Source organism: Rosa chinensis, chromosome 1 (genome assembly GCF_002994745.2).
Source record: "Rosa chinensis cultivar Old Blush chromosome 1, RchiOBHm-V2, whole genome shotgun sequence".
NCBI classification, from domain to species: domain Eukaryota; kingdom Viridiplantae; phylum Streptophyta; class Magnoliopsida; order Rosales; family Rosaceae; genus Rosa; species Rosa chinensis.
Window position 1 is genome coordinate 46,485,166 of NC_037088.1, and position 12,332 is coordinate 46,497,497.

Consider the following 12,332-nt stretch of genomic DNA (forward strand, 5'->3'; position numbering starts at 1 on the left):
AATATCATGTGAAATTTTTAGGGGATTCTCATAACTTAATTTCTTAAAATGGTTTATGCCAAAAGTGTTGCTAATTGTGGAAAAGCTAATGCCTTTATGATTGTACGTAGTGCTGAAAATGTTAATGTTGTTCCACATGTGCGAATGACTGATCCAGTTGTGTACATATGTGAGACATGAAAACGAAAAAGTTTCAAAGGTATTCCAGAATCGGAGATGTTAACATGGAAGTTCAAATTGGTATGAAGAAACTTCCGGCATGAGCACGGTCGAACAATGGTTCCACCCCAATCCTTGCATTGGGTTATTCTGCCATATGCAAAGACATCGACTTTCCCGAATTGGGTTTTGACAAGATCAGAGGAGTAATTATCAAGGCTAATAGGGTCTGTACATCGAGCTGATGATAAGTCATAAGGTCAAAGGGTCTTTTAGCATTTCAATAGCCTCAAGACCTCTTTTCTCATCCACAGCAGTTAGCACAACGGTGACCCCTTATGAAGCCAATAGCTTAACTGTTCCAAATCCAATCCCCTGATTTGAGCCTGAAACAACTGCATACCTGATAATAAAGAACACAAAAAGTAAATGGAAATATATGGTGGTGGTTGTGGAAAGTGTTCTTACAGATACTAATTAAGTTAAAAATCATAAAAGAAGAAGTAGGTGCTGCTACCTCTTTGCTCCTATGGGATTTCAGCTTTCTGTTCTGATTGTTGTATACTATATATAACATAGACTTGCAAGTAAAAAAGTATAGATATATATAACATGACTTCGTTTCTCTGGTCATTTTTTATTGGTAGTTTCTTTCAAAATACTCCTGTTTTGTTATTACTTTGCTTAGATGTGCTTCCTTAATCTTAACTAAGCAAAGCCTGATCGAGTACTACACTGTCATATCCGTCCCTTCCATAACATTTGTGCTATACTACGTTGTTTTATACTTGCATTCAAACTTGAAACCCAAAATATTTAGGGTACTAGATCATTTCAACTAACATAAATCAATCATAACAACACTATATAGTATATACAGTGCAGCTGATGTATTCAGGTCGGTTGAACCATCTTTTGGTATAAAGTATAATCAGATACCAAATGCACAAAATGCTTTCCTGCCTTCCCATTAGATTTTCATTTCCTTTGGCACCTGTTCACAAACTTACAATGCTACAGAATTTCAATAAATGATAAATTAGGACAAGCCATCACAGTTAATTAAACCTGCAGTAAAACGAGAAACACAGAGAAAATGAACATGACAAATACATTTCCGTATCAAACAAAGTAAGATGTACATTTAGTTGAGATCTTCTTTTGTCAAGCTATTGAAATTGATACATGCTTAAGTACCTGTAACCGAAAAGAGCCCGGATGTTTGGTAAGACTTCTAAACAAGGTAGAAGGAATCCGAATAACGACTCTGTATTGATGTTATAAGAATATAAGTTGGGTACATACAGCTGACCAGGCGACTGATCAATGCCATATTTTAGGTTTGGGTGTGGCCAGTTTATGAGGATACATGCATCAGAATTGTTGTAGTTATGATCAGTGAAAAATGGAACTAAGATAGGGATCGATTAGATATACATGAACAAGTTCAAATCTAAACTCAACGCCAGCTAACCTGCCTAACCAAAGGTGTAACAAATGAATGGACCACCGCGCTTTTGACTCCTATGAGTTCAAACCTTGAAAATCATACCCAAATTTGAGAACAGCTTGTGCTTCAAATTTCCATGAGTAAAGATGGTTGATTGGTATGAAGTATGAACTATAAATGGCTATCCCAGTCAATTTTTAAAGCTCAACTAGCCTAAAAGTTAGGACGAACTTCAAAGGTTCTCTAAGACAAGCTACGATTTGAAATGGTAACATGAGTTTTCAAAGTGGTAGTAATATATCAAATAGAATCAGGCATGAGAAATTTTAACATAACATAGTCTTTCCTGCTGCGCGAGAAGAGTTTTTGCTAACTATAAAAAACTACGTCGATAAAATTGAAAAATTTTGGACAAACAAACACTTAGGCCGTTAAGACTCCACAGGCCGACCCGAAACTCCGTTCCCGACCCGAATAGACAAACAGTACCCAGAGTACGCTAAATCCAAAGCAAAAGCCCCAAGAAAAAGCTCATTGTCATCTTCATTCAGCTCTATAATCCCCTCAGTCAGGTTGAGCTCACCTCCATCCCAAACCCTCCTCTCCTTCAATTAGGGTTTCACTGTTTTTGATTTTTGATTTTTGATTTTCTGATGTGACAGAGAAAGAGAGTTGGTGATCGGAGCAAATGGGAGGAGGCGAGCATGCGCACGGCGGAGACTTCAGGGCGAAGGTGTGGAGCATGAGCGGTGGGCCCTACTGCAGGCCCAAGCACTGGAAGCGCAACACGGCCTTCGCCATGTTCGGAGTCTTCCTCATCTGCATTCCTATCGCCATGAAATCTGCCGAGCTCGAGGTTCGTTCACCTCACCTCAATTCATCTCCTTTCTCTTTTGGTTTCGACTTTGGATTTCTGTTTTAGAAATGTAGGAACCTAAGAGATGGTAAAGTTTGGATCTTGGGTTGTAGGTGAAGATTGGGTTTTGGATTGTGAAATTAGGACCCAGATGAGCTCTAAGCTTGACTGAAACTGAGGCTGTTAGATATTGTTTTGCTTTAGTTGAGGTGTAGGTTTTTGATTTGTGGAAATGAGTGCATAACTAGTTAAGTATATGTATCGAGAATTGTTACGTGGTTTCTGAATAGTACTTGGTGTGATAGTCAGGTTCCGTTGTGATTTGTGGGGAATGGAGTGCTGATCTGGAGTTGTCAGTATTTTATCATTGTCATCTTGTTCTGGGGCTTTAGGCTTGTCAACTTGTTACTGACAGGGTCTTGCTCTACAATATACTGTAGCATCGAGCAAACAGATGAGTTTTTGTTAATGTAGTGACTGAAATCTTGAAATAGATGAACAACTAAAATTTGGTGGTAGCAGCCAATCAAAAATTGGAATTTGAATAATGTTTTGAAATAGAATTTAGAAGATGCTGGTATATAGAATTCCCATGAAGTGATGATGCTCTAACCTGGAGGTCGTACCCATTATACCCTGCGGTTAAGATCATCTGGAGGACGGACTTTGCTCCCTAGTTGTTGTACTTTTCATTTGAAGATAAAATCTTTTGCCATCTCAAATGCTTTCAATATCTACAACAAGCTACCAGTGTCAGAAACTTTAATACTAGAAATGGTTTTACTTTTGGGTAGTGCTTTTCGCATTCTCTATTACTCCTCACACTCCCTTTCATTTTTACTAATTTGCAATGTTGTGTATGTTTTTCATTCTTTTCATTTCAAAACTACACGGACCCCTTACTATCATCACTACTGCTTTCCCAAGGTTTGAAGTCCAGAACCATCTACCTCTCCACCTAAGCTGGTGTACTCCACAACGCCCTGTTACCCAAACCCTCAAAGCAGCGGAGTCTTCTCCTTCCCACCCTGCTCACAGACCCCAGCACTGATAACGACTAATGTTAACAGTTACGGTGCTCTTGCAGCTCCTTAGCGGCCATCCGTCCGACCTGAATTGGGTGGCTCACACATAACCCCATTCAGCGGCCGCAGGTGCATAAAAGGAACCATGCCAGGCATTGTGGTGGAATGTCATGGATGAATGGGCAACTTTGAAAGACATTATTGACAATTGAAATATCGATTAGGCAACTAGTCTGTGTCCATGATTTCCAGAAAGACTTGGAATTGGGTTTTTTTGGGACCTTATCTGTTTGAAAAGTTACTTTTGGTTTTGCGAGTTTGGTGTAGGATGATTGATTTTTAAGGATTGGAGTGGGACTGTTTTGAGCTGGTAATGCTGTATGACTTATCAGACTGAGAATTTTGGATGTCAAAAGATGAAACACTTTGGAGCTAAAACTGAGTATGTGCAAAATCAAAAATATAATTTAGGGCTTTTAGGCTGCAAGTAAATTTCTCTGAAGGGGTGGTTGAATTTCAGATCTCAACTCATTCAGGGGTGAGGTGTGAAGAGATATTTTAAGGATGAGCTTTAGAAACCCATATGATCAAATAAGAAACCATTTATCAATTCATGATGAGTTTCGATGCCCTGTTTATGTAAAGGACGTCGTACCAATCATCCTTGCTTTGTCCAAGACATGGATATCAGGTATGAAGTTTCTATAATCATAACTGCAATATATTTCTTTTTGGTTGAATGTTTTTGTTTGTGGGCTATCAGGAGACTACTGTTATTTTCTACTTCCTATTGAGAAGTACTTTCACTTGTATTTTCATAGTACTGATATTCATGGAAATTTTTGCAGAGGCTAAGCATAGAAAATCGCTACTGAATGTTGGTGGACCAGACAGGTTATCCCGTGTTCAAATGGCTGAGACGGTTGCTGATATAAGGGGATACAACCTCTCATTAATTAAATCTGTATCTGCATCATCGGTATGTATACTTTGCTACATTTTCTAGTATTCTATTATGTTTGAGATAGTGGCGTTCAACTTCAACACCTTTATGTCAGAATTACTAATACATGACCCATCAGTTTCAAGTTGCATTCTGACTTGGTTTTCACATTTCCCTTGTCTGGACATCTCCTATATGATCGAAACACGCAACTAGAATGTCCAGCCATATGCTTTCTTCTCTTTCTACCAATTAATAGGATAATGATCTGTTGTGTATGCTCGCCAATGAAAGCCTATCATTTTTAAGCTCCTTGGGGGAGAGTTGGAATAAGGGTTAGGATTAGTATAGTCATGGCTCAATATCATTGAATGTTCCAAAAATGTAAAAAAGTAAAATAAGGTTTTGGGTTTTGTCGATTAAAAAACTCCGTTCTTTATGTTGCTGTAGTAGCCAATTTATATATTTATACAGTATTTCTCTACCTTACAATATTTCACTGTCATGTTCATCTTCAGGTTGATCACGGAGTTGTGTCTCCTGCTGACATATCCATGGATATATCTAAGCTAGTTCAGACGCCTGGTATTTCTCCAATTTCATTTGGAAATGGTGTCAGATTGACGCTTGAATTGTGACCGGTGACCAAGTCTTGATGCCATGAAGGTCTTGTAAATTGCTTCATTATTGTAATACCGAGGAATACTCATCATTTTCACCGATACTTATTGATTGGCGTAAAAATGTTGTTAAAAAGTGTGTTCTAGAGAGACTTATCTTTTATCCCAAGAAGCATGAAATTTCTACTTGTTTGAGAATGAAATGCTCATGACCCAAATCTTAGACAGTTAGTCTCATTAGCCTCATGTCTGTCAAAACGATCAATATAAAGATAAACAATTTTAAACAATAATCTGTTTGCTTGTTTCTAATTGAGAGGGCCGGATTCTTTAGTAATTAACTGGATAAGGGTTAATTACATATAAGTGCATCTTTAAATGTTTTTTTAGTCATAAGGTCACCAATTAATTTTTTTTCCTCCCACTTGATTAAAAAAGATGTTATATTTTAGATATAAAAATTAACATATTTACAGAAATGTCACTATAGTAAAAAGTCAACAATCATTTTCTCTCTCCTCCGGCGAGGTATTAGGTCAACTTCGGCGGGTCTCCGGCCAACTTCCAGCGAACTTCGGCGACCACAAAAGCTACTGTGGCTAGCAATAAAAGCTACTCTGATGAGATTTCCAGCAACCTCCGGCGAGGTCACAAAAGTTACTATCACTAGCAACAAAAGGTACTGTCACTAGCAACAAAAGTTACTCTGGTGAGATTTTCGGTGACCTCCAGAGAGGTCACAAAAACTACTGTCACCAGCAACAAAAACTACTCTTGAGATTTTCGACAGCTTCGGTGAGATAATAAAATCTACTGTCACCAACACCAAAAGTTATTCTCACCAGCAACAAAAACTACTCCAGTGAGATTTCCGACGAGGTAAGAAAAGCTACTGTCATCAATAGTATAAGCTAGTCTCACTAACCACAAAAGATACTCTTAACAACAACAAAAGCTACTCCAATGAGAGTTTCAACGAGATAAGAATAAAAGCTATTGTCATCAACACTAAAAACTACTCTCATCAACAACAAAAGATACTCTTACCAAGAATAAAAGCTACGCTTACCAACAACAAAAACTATTATCACCAACATCAGAAAGCTGCTCTCACAAATAACAAAATCTACTCTCAACAACTACTAAAACTACTCTTACCAACACCAAAAACTACTCTTACCAACAACAAAAACTACGATCACCACCAACAAAAGCTATTCTAATCAACAACAAAAGTTACTCATAATAATGTCAAAAGCTACTCAAACAAACAACAAAATCTATTCTCACCGATAACAAAATCTACTACCAAGTAACACAAAAGCTAATCCCTTAAATTAAGACTAATAACGCTACTCACAATGACTAAGAAATCTGTTCCCAACCAATACAGAAGCTACTATGAAACATCAAACAAATATAAATTGAAAATGTCCACTACTTGAATCAAATTACTCTGATTTCAACTTCAAACAAACACAACTCAAGAACTTGATAAAGTAATCATCACATTCATCCATCTATACCAGAACAAAATGACAATCCTTCTTAACAGAAACTTCAACAATTCTCATTCTATCCTACAATTATGAAACAATTTCAAACTGGAACAATTTCAATCAAAATGGAACAATTTCAATCACAACATGACTAATCTGGTGATTTGTTAATATGAAATCAAGGATAACAGTGCCAGAATTCACCGAATCAAGTTACAGAGTGGAGACTGGAGGTTCTAGGCTTCTGGTCGTCGAAGGTCATCGTCCGGATCCACGATCTCAGATCGCTGAAGCTTCTCAACTACGGCTACTCTACGCTTTAGACTCGCTGGCGTTCAACCGCGTTCGACCACGAGTACAACAGACCTCGTTCTTGCCGTTAACCGAAACAACGGATCTCCCGACCTCAATCTGAGCTCAATCCACTGCAGCCGCGATCCAAGATCCGAAAGTTTACCTGCTTGTGGAGAACCAGATGTTTTAGGTTAGGCTCGAATTGCTTGCTGTTGACGATAAGATGTTTTGCCGGCGAGCTTGTGAGGTCGGAGGTTTGCAACGGTGTCGTGTGGGTTTGGGAAGGGGAGAGAGAGAGACAACGGTGTTGTGTGGGTTTGTGAAGGATTGAAGGGGAGCAAGCGAGCGAGAGAGAGAGAGAGAGAGAGAGAGAGAGAGAGAGAGAGAGAGAGTGTGTGTGTGTGTGTGTGTGTGTGTGTGGAGCAGAACATTTCAGCTCGCTTAGATAAGGTGGAAGGGCAAATTTGTCAACTGGAGGAAAAATTGAAGCATTAGGTGGCCTTATGAAGACAAAAAATATAAGATGGCCTTGTGACTAATTAAAGTTTCAAAAGAATACTTGTGTGTAATTTTTTTTTTTTTTTTTGAATTCGGGCAAGCAACACCCGTTAGGTTGGAGTGGTGGTGCTCCTCCCTCAACTTTCATTATTCATAGAAGGATAGTACACCGAGGGGACATATAGCCTGAACCTCGATTTAACATACAATCATCCTCAATAAAGACGTCCTGAATAATATCAGGAGTTTCCTCCACCCAAAACTCATTCAAGCACATTGTTACAAACAGGAAAGTTCGAGCACATTCTTTTCACTCATCACTACAAAATTGACTAAGTTTGCCACAAATTTATTTATTATGTGTTACAAATTGAAAGAGCGTGAGTCCAACGTACAGAAAATTGCACAGAAACAAAGCATAGATCTAGTCTTCATTAGCAAAACGAGGCCAACAAAAAGTTAGGTGCATTGATCTTCACAACCATTTTCAACGTCTCCACTATCTTTGATGGACATAAACATGTCTCCTGCAGTCCTGCGATGACCAAATCTTTGTTCCAGCAGGGGGAATATGTTTCGAAGCATGTCATACATAGCTCTGTAATACCATTTCCTCCATCTCTTGCAAAACAAAAGTGACCCGATAACAATCCCAAACCCACATGTAAAACCAATTTCGGGACAGATAATATCCCAATCAATGTCATGTTTAGGATTTGAATGGCTTCCTTCCAGCTTTGGTGATGAAAACCCTGTCTCATTGTCTGCTATTAAAGGAGGCCCCCACAATCCTTTATTACCTCCGAATGAAACTGCATCAAATGTTGAAAATTGAGCACCACTTGGTATCCTCCCGACCAATTGATTATATGAGAGATTCAAGAATGAAAGGAAAGTGAGTTTTGTAAGCTCCAATGGGATTTGACCGCTTAGTTTGTTACTTGAGAGGTCCAAAGACTCTAGCTGACTCGAATTACTTAATGATGATGGAACTGCACCTGTGAAAGCATTGTTGGACAAGTTGAGGGCATATAATGATTTGAGTTCTCCAATTTCCTCGGGTATTGATCCATTGAGCTTGTTGCACGAGAAGTCAATGGAGGTGAAGATAGGTTAAACACTCACCAACTCCATCTCTAAACCTTTGTTTGTTACCGTGATAGTATCTTCTTGATAATAAACTCCATCCTCCTCATATTGAAGTTTACCGATCTTCCATGGGGCATTATCTTTGCTAGTGCTCATGGCCTGCCAAGTTGTCAAAGTTGTTCCAGGTACTTCACCACTAAAATTGTTGTGAGCTAGATCTATGATTTGAAGTACTGGCCAAGTGCCATTAGTCTTGCGACATCTAATGCGCCCATAAAATTTATTGGATCGCAAGACAAGGACACGCAAGGTGGATATGTTCCTCAAAAAGCATGGAAATAGTTCTGTTATCAGATTGTTTCCAAGGTTTAAAACCTCTAATTTAGTGCAGTTGACAAGAGATTTTAGGAATTGGCCTTGAATCTGATTTCCACTAATGTCTAGCGTTCTTAAATTGTTATTATGAGAGAATTCATCAACATTTGTAAGATTGTTTCTCCTCAAATTGAGGGATCCGGCTCCTCTAAAGTTACATAGTGTGAAGTTACGTGAATTTCATAAAATCACAATCCTTCGTTTAATCTAACAGATAGAACAGTGGCCACCTAAATCAATACGTACATATCTAAAAAGGATTTTTATTTTATTTTTTCCTACAAACTGAAGTTAATAGTCACAGCCAAAAAATAATAATAACTGACGTTAACTTCGGTTATTGTTTCAGACTTTTGCATCTCATAACTCTTTGGTTTTGTTCTTCATGGTACTTGCACCAGCAAGGATAAATCAAACAAAACTTTTACATTTAGTTCATTTGCAGTTGTCATACATAAGCATATCAATTATTAAACATAGATCAAGTTGAGGAAATTCCACATACAGTGCTGGATAAATTATCAAGCACTCCGACATCCCATAGATGATTAATCCAAATGCATATATGATTACAAAAGGTTAATTAGGCACCCATCATCTCCAAAATGAAGTGTGATACAAATCAAAGAATTAATAGAGGCACAGGTCATGGGCAAAATCCCTTTGCAATTGAAGGGATATTGGCCAAATTGAATTCATCCATCCGGCAGCAATGAAAACTCAGATCAAACATAATAAGTACCCCTTTGATCTTGAGAAACAGAGGAAAAAGTTCAAAAACTGAGAGAGATTAAAATTTACACAATAGTTGGATCGTATAGGATTGTAGAGAACCCATATTAGATCTTAATGTTTGTTAACAGAGGTAAAGCCTAATGCCAACGTAGGTTAAAGCTAATTTGGTACCCAAAAAAAAAAAAAAACTCTAATTTTTATTAGTTAAGGTTGGCACTCTTCTATCCGTTAGATTAGATAAATGATTGTGATTTTATGAAATTCGTGTAACTTCACACTATCTAAATTTAGAGGAGCTGGATCCGTTGAGTACTACAAGTGTGCTCATTGTAGTCAAGCACCGGGGAACCATGCCACTCAAAGAATTATTGGACAGATCAAGAAACTCAATATATTGTATATTGCATAATGATTCTGAAATGATCCCCTTGAGGTTATTACTCGAAAGCGACAAGAATCCAGTGTAAAGAAGCACATCTCCAATGGTACTTGGCATGATAGAACTGAAATAATTCTTTGGGAAATCTAGATAATAAACAGAGCAATGTGGTCGAAAAATTGGGATCTGCCCATGAAATTGATTGGAATGCAGGTCAAGGTACTCTAAACCATTGAGATTGATTGAAGGAACTTTTAGAGAATCTAAGGAGTTGCAAGAAAGATTTAGGTAGTTAAGATTACTAAAACTCCAAATCCAGTTGGGTACCTTGCCATTTATCTGGTTATCTGAAATGTCCAATCTTTGCAAGTTAGATTGATTTCTCAAGAAATTAGGAAATGTTCTCAATTTCAGTGACACCAAGCTCAAAATAGATAGATGAGAAAATGAGAAATTAGTATGATCATGGCTAAGAAACAAGTTATTGTGTGAAAGATCAAGTTCAAAAAGATATCTCAGCTGGTGTAGACCATCAAGAGGAAACGAGCCACTTAAATTAATCACCCGAATGTTAAGTGAATATTATGTGGAAGTTTCAGGGGATTCTCGTACATTAATTTCTTAAAATAGTTGATGCCAAAAGTCTTGCTAATTGTGGAAAAGCTAATGCCTTTTTGGTTGTAGTGTATATGCTCCTTGAAATTGATTCGTTAGGTGATTCTCCAATTAATATTGCTTGCTTCATGTTATCATGTAAAGTTTTGCATGGAATTTGTGCTTGATCTTGTGATGTGAAGTTTTTCCACATTATCATCTCATTTTCACTGATGATAGCATATGATCCAGTTGTTGAAATTTTTAGAACATAGTCGGTTCAATACGACCTCTTTACCTTCCATTTCTGGATCCAGTTTACTACGACTATTTGATCTTCAAGCATATGTGTTCCACTGCTTGTTACAGGCTACAATTGTCAGCTACTTTAATAATTCCTACTGAAGATATGGCTTGAATTGTTTGCGATGCTTGTGATGATATCGTGATCTTTGCAGAACACACAGAAATATCCAGGGTAATTTCGAATTCTCTTACCCTTGACTTATATTAAAACTGTCCCATTGTCATGCTGTCCACTTTCCTTCGCATCGTCTTCTTTAATTAGCTAAGCTTCTAATAGTTTCTATCGATCATTTTCTTTTGACTAATGTAGGAGGCCATAATCTAGGGGCTGTATTTTTTTAAATCACACACCTTGCCAATAATTTAAGAGCTCCACAATACATCATTCAAATTCTGATATTTCATTCTGCCATATATTTATAGAAATGCCAAGGAATAAGCTACTACTGCTGTTGCTGAAACTGCAATTGCTGCAAATATTAATGGTGTTCCACATGTGCGAATGACTGATCCAGTTGTGAACATATGTGAGACCTGAAAACGGAAAGGTTTCAAAGGTATTCCTGAATCGGAGATGTCAACATGAGAGAAGTTCAAATTGGTATGAAAAAACTTTTGGCATGAGCATTCGAACAATCACACCCACCAAGCATATTCCTTCTCCATCAGCAGCTCTAGTTCTTCGACATTCTTGATTTTGCAGTGCAACTGCATCTACAGTGATGACCAAAAAAAAAAGAAGCAGGATTAGGTTGTTATGCATCATAGATGGCTCGAATTGCAACAGATAGCAATAGAAAACAGATGGCTACACTACTAGAATTATGGCCCCAGACATCGGCCAAAAACCGATGAGAAACAAAAACCCAACCGATGTCTTTGTGGGTGATGAGAAAGATCCGGAAAATGCAGACATCGGTTTTTAGCCGATGTCTAGTATTCGTGTAGACATCGGTTCCTAATTATAAATCGATGTAAATATGTTTAAATGATAACAAACTTACATGTTTTACTATTGTTAAACCCACATTTTATTGTATTTAATGCTTAAAGACATATAGATTACACAACACAAGTTTGCGTTTTAACATCGTTATTGATTTAAGAACCGATGACTGATACTGTTACAGACATCGGTTCCCATTTTGGAACTGATGTCTGGTACTGTTACAGACATCGGTTCCCATTTTGAAACTGATGTCTGGTACTCTGTAACATATCGTTTTCGACAAAAAATCGATGTCTGTATATTTTAGTAACATCGATTTCCATTTTGGAACTGATGTCTGGTACTCAGTAACATATCGTTTTCGACAAAAAATCGATGTCTGTATATTTCAGTAACATCGATTTTCATTTTGAAACTGATGTATCTGTATTACTAGACATCAGTTTTAATGGTTAAAACTGATTTCAACTTTATATCTAGACATCACATTCTATAAAGAGGATGATGTCCACAAAATATATAGCTGCTGTTATAAATTGCAATTTCGATAGTTGACAAGAG

General features: G+C 37.5%; 1 protein-coding gene across 5 annotated transcripts; it reads left to right on the forward strand.

Annotated features, from left to right (window-relative positions):
• The first annotated feature begins 2,020 nt into the window (after positions 1-2,020).
• Positions 2,021-5,239, forward strand: LOC112181020. Of its 5 annotated transcripts, none has more exons than XM_040515925.1 (5): positions 2,021-2,181; positions 2,272-2,465; positions 2,775-4,181; positions 4,339-4,469; positions 4,952-5,239. In XM_040515925.1, exons 3-5 carry the CDS (start codon positions 4,055-4,057, stop codon positions 5,069-5,071), a joined length of 378 nt encoding a protein of 125 aa, XP_040371859.1. In that variant the 5' UTR covers positions 2,021-2,181; positions 2,272-2,465; positions 2,775-4,054; the 3' UTR covers positions 5,072-5,239. The 5 variants fall into 5 exon arrangements, with proteins under 5 accessions (XP_040371859.1, XP_040371856.1, XP_024175398.1 ...); XM_040515922.1 differs by having other exon boundaries at positions 3,393-4,181; XM_024319630.2 differs by having other exon boundaries at positions 4,011-4,181.
• Positions 5,240-12,332: the final 7,093 nt, after the last annotated feature.

Coding starts and splice junctions, on each gene's coding strand:
- LOC112181020 (XM_024319629.2), top strand. CDS start 2,298: ATGGGAGGAGGCGAGCATGCGCACGGCGGAGACTTCAGGGCGAAGGTG. Junction 2,466..4,135: donor TGAAATCTGCCGAGCTCGAG/GTTCGTTCACCT, acceptor GTTTATGTAAAG/GACGTCGTACCAATCATCCT. Junction 4,470..4,951: donor AATCTGTATCTGCATCATCG/GTATGTATACTT, acceptor GTTCATCTTCAG/GTTGATCACGGAGTTGTGTC.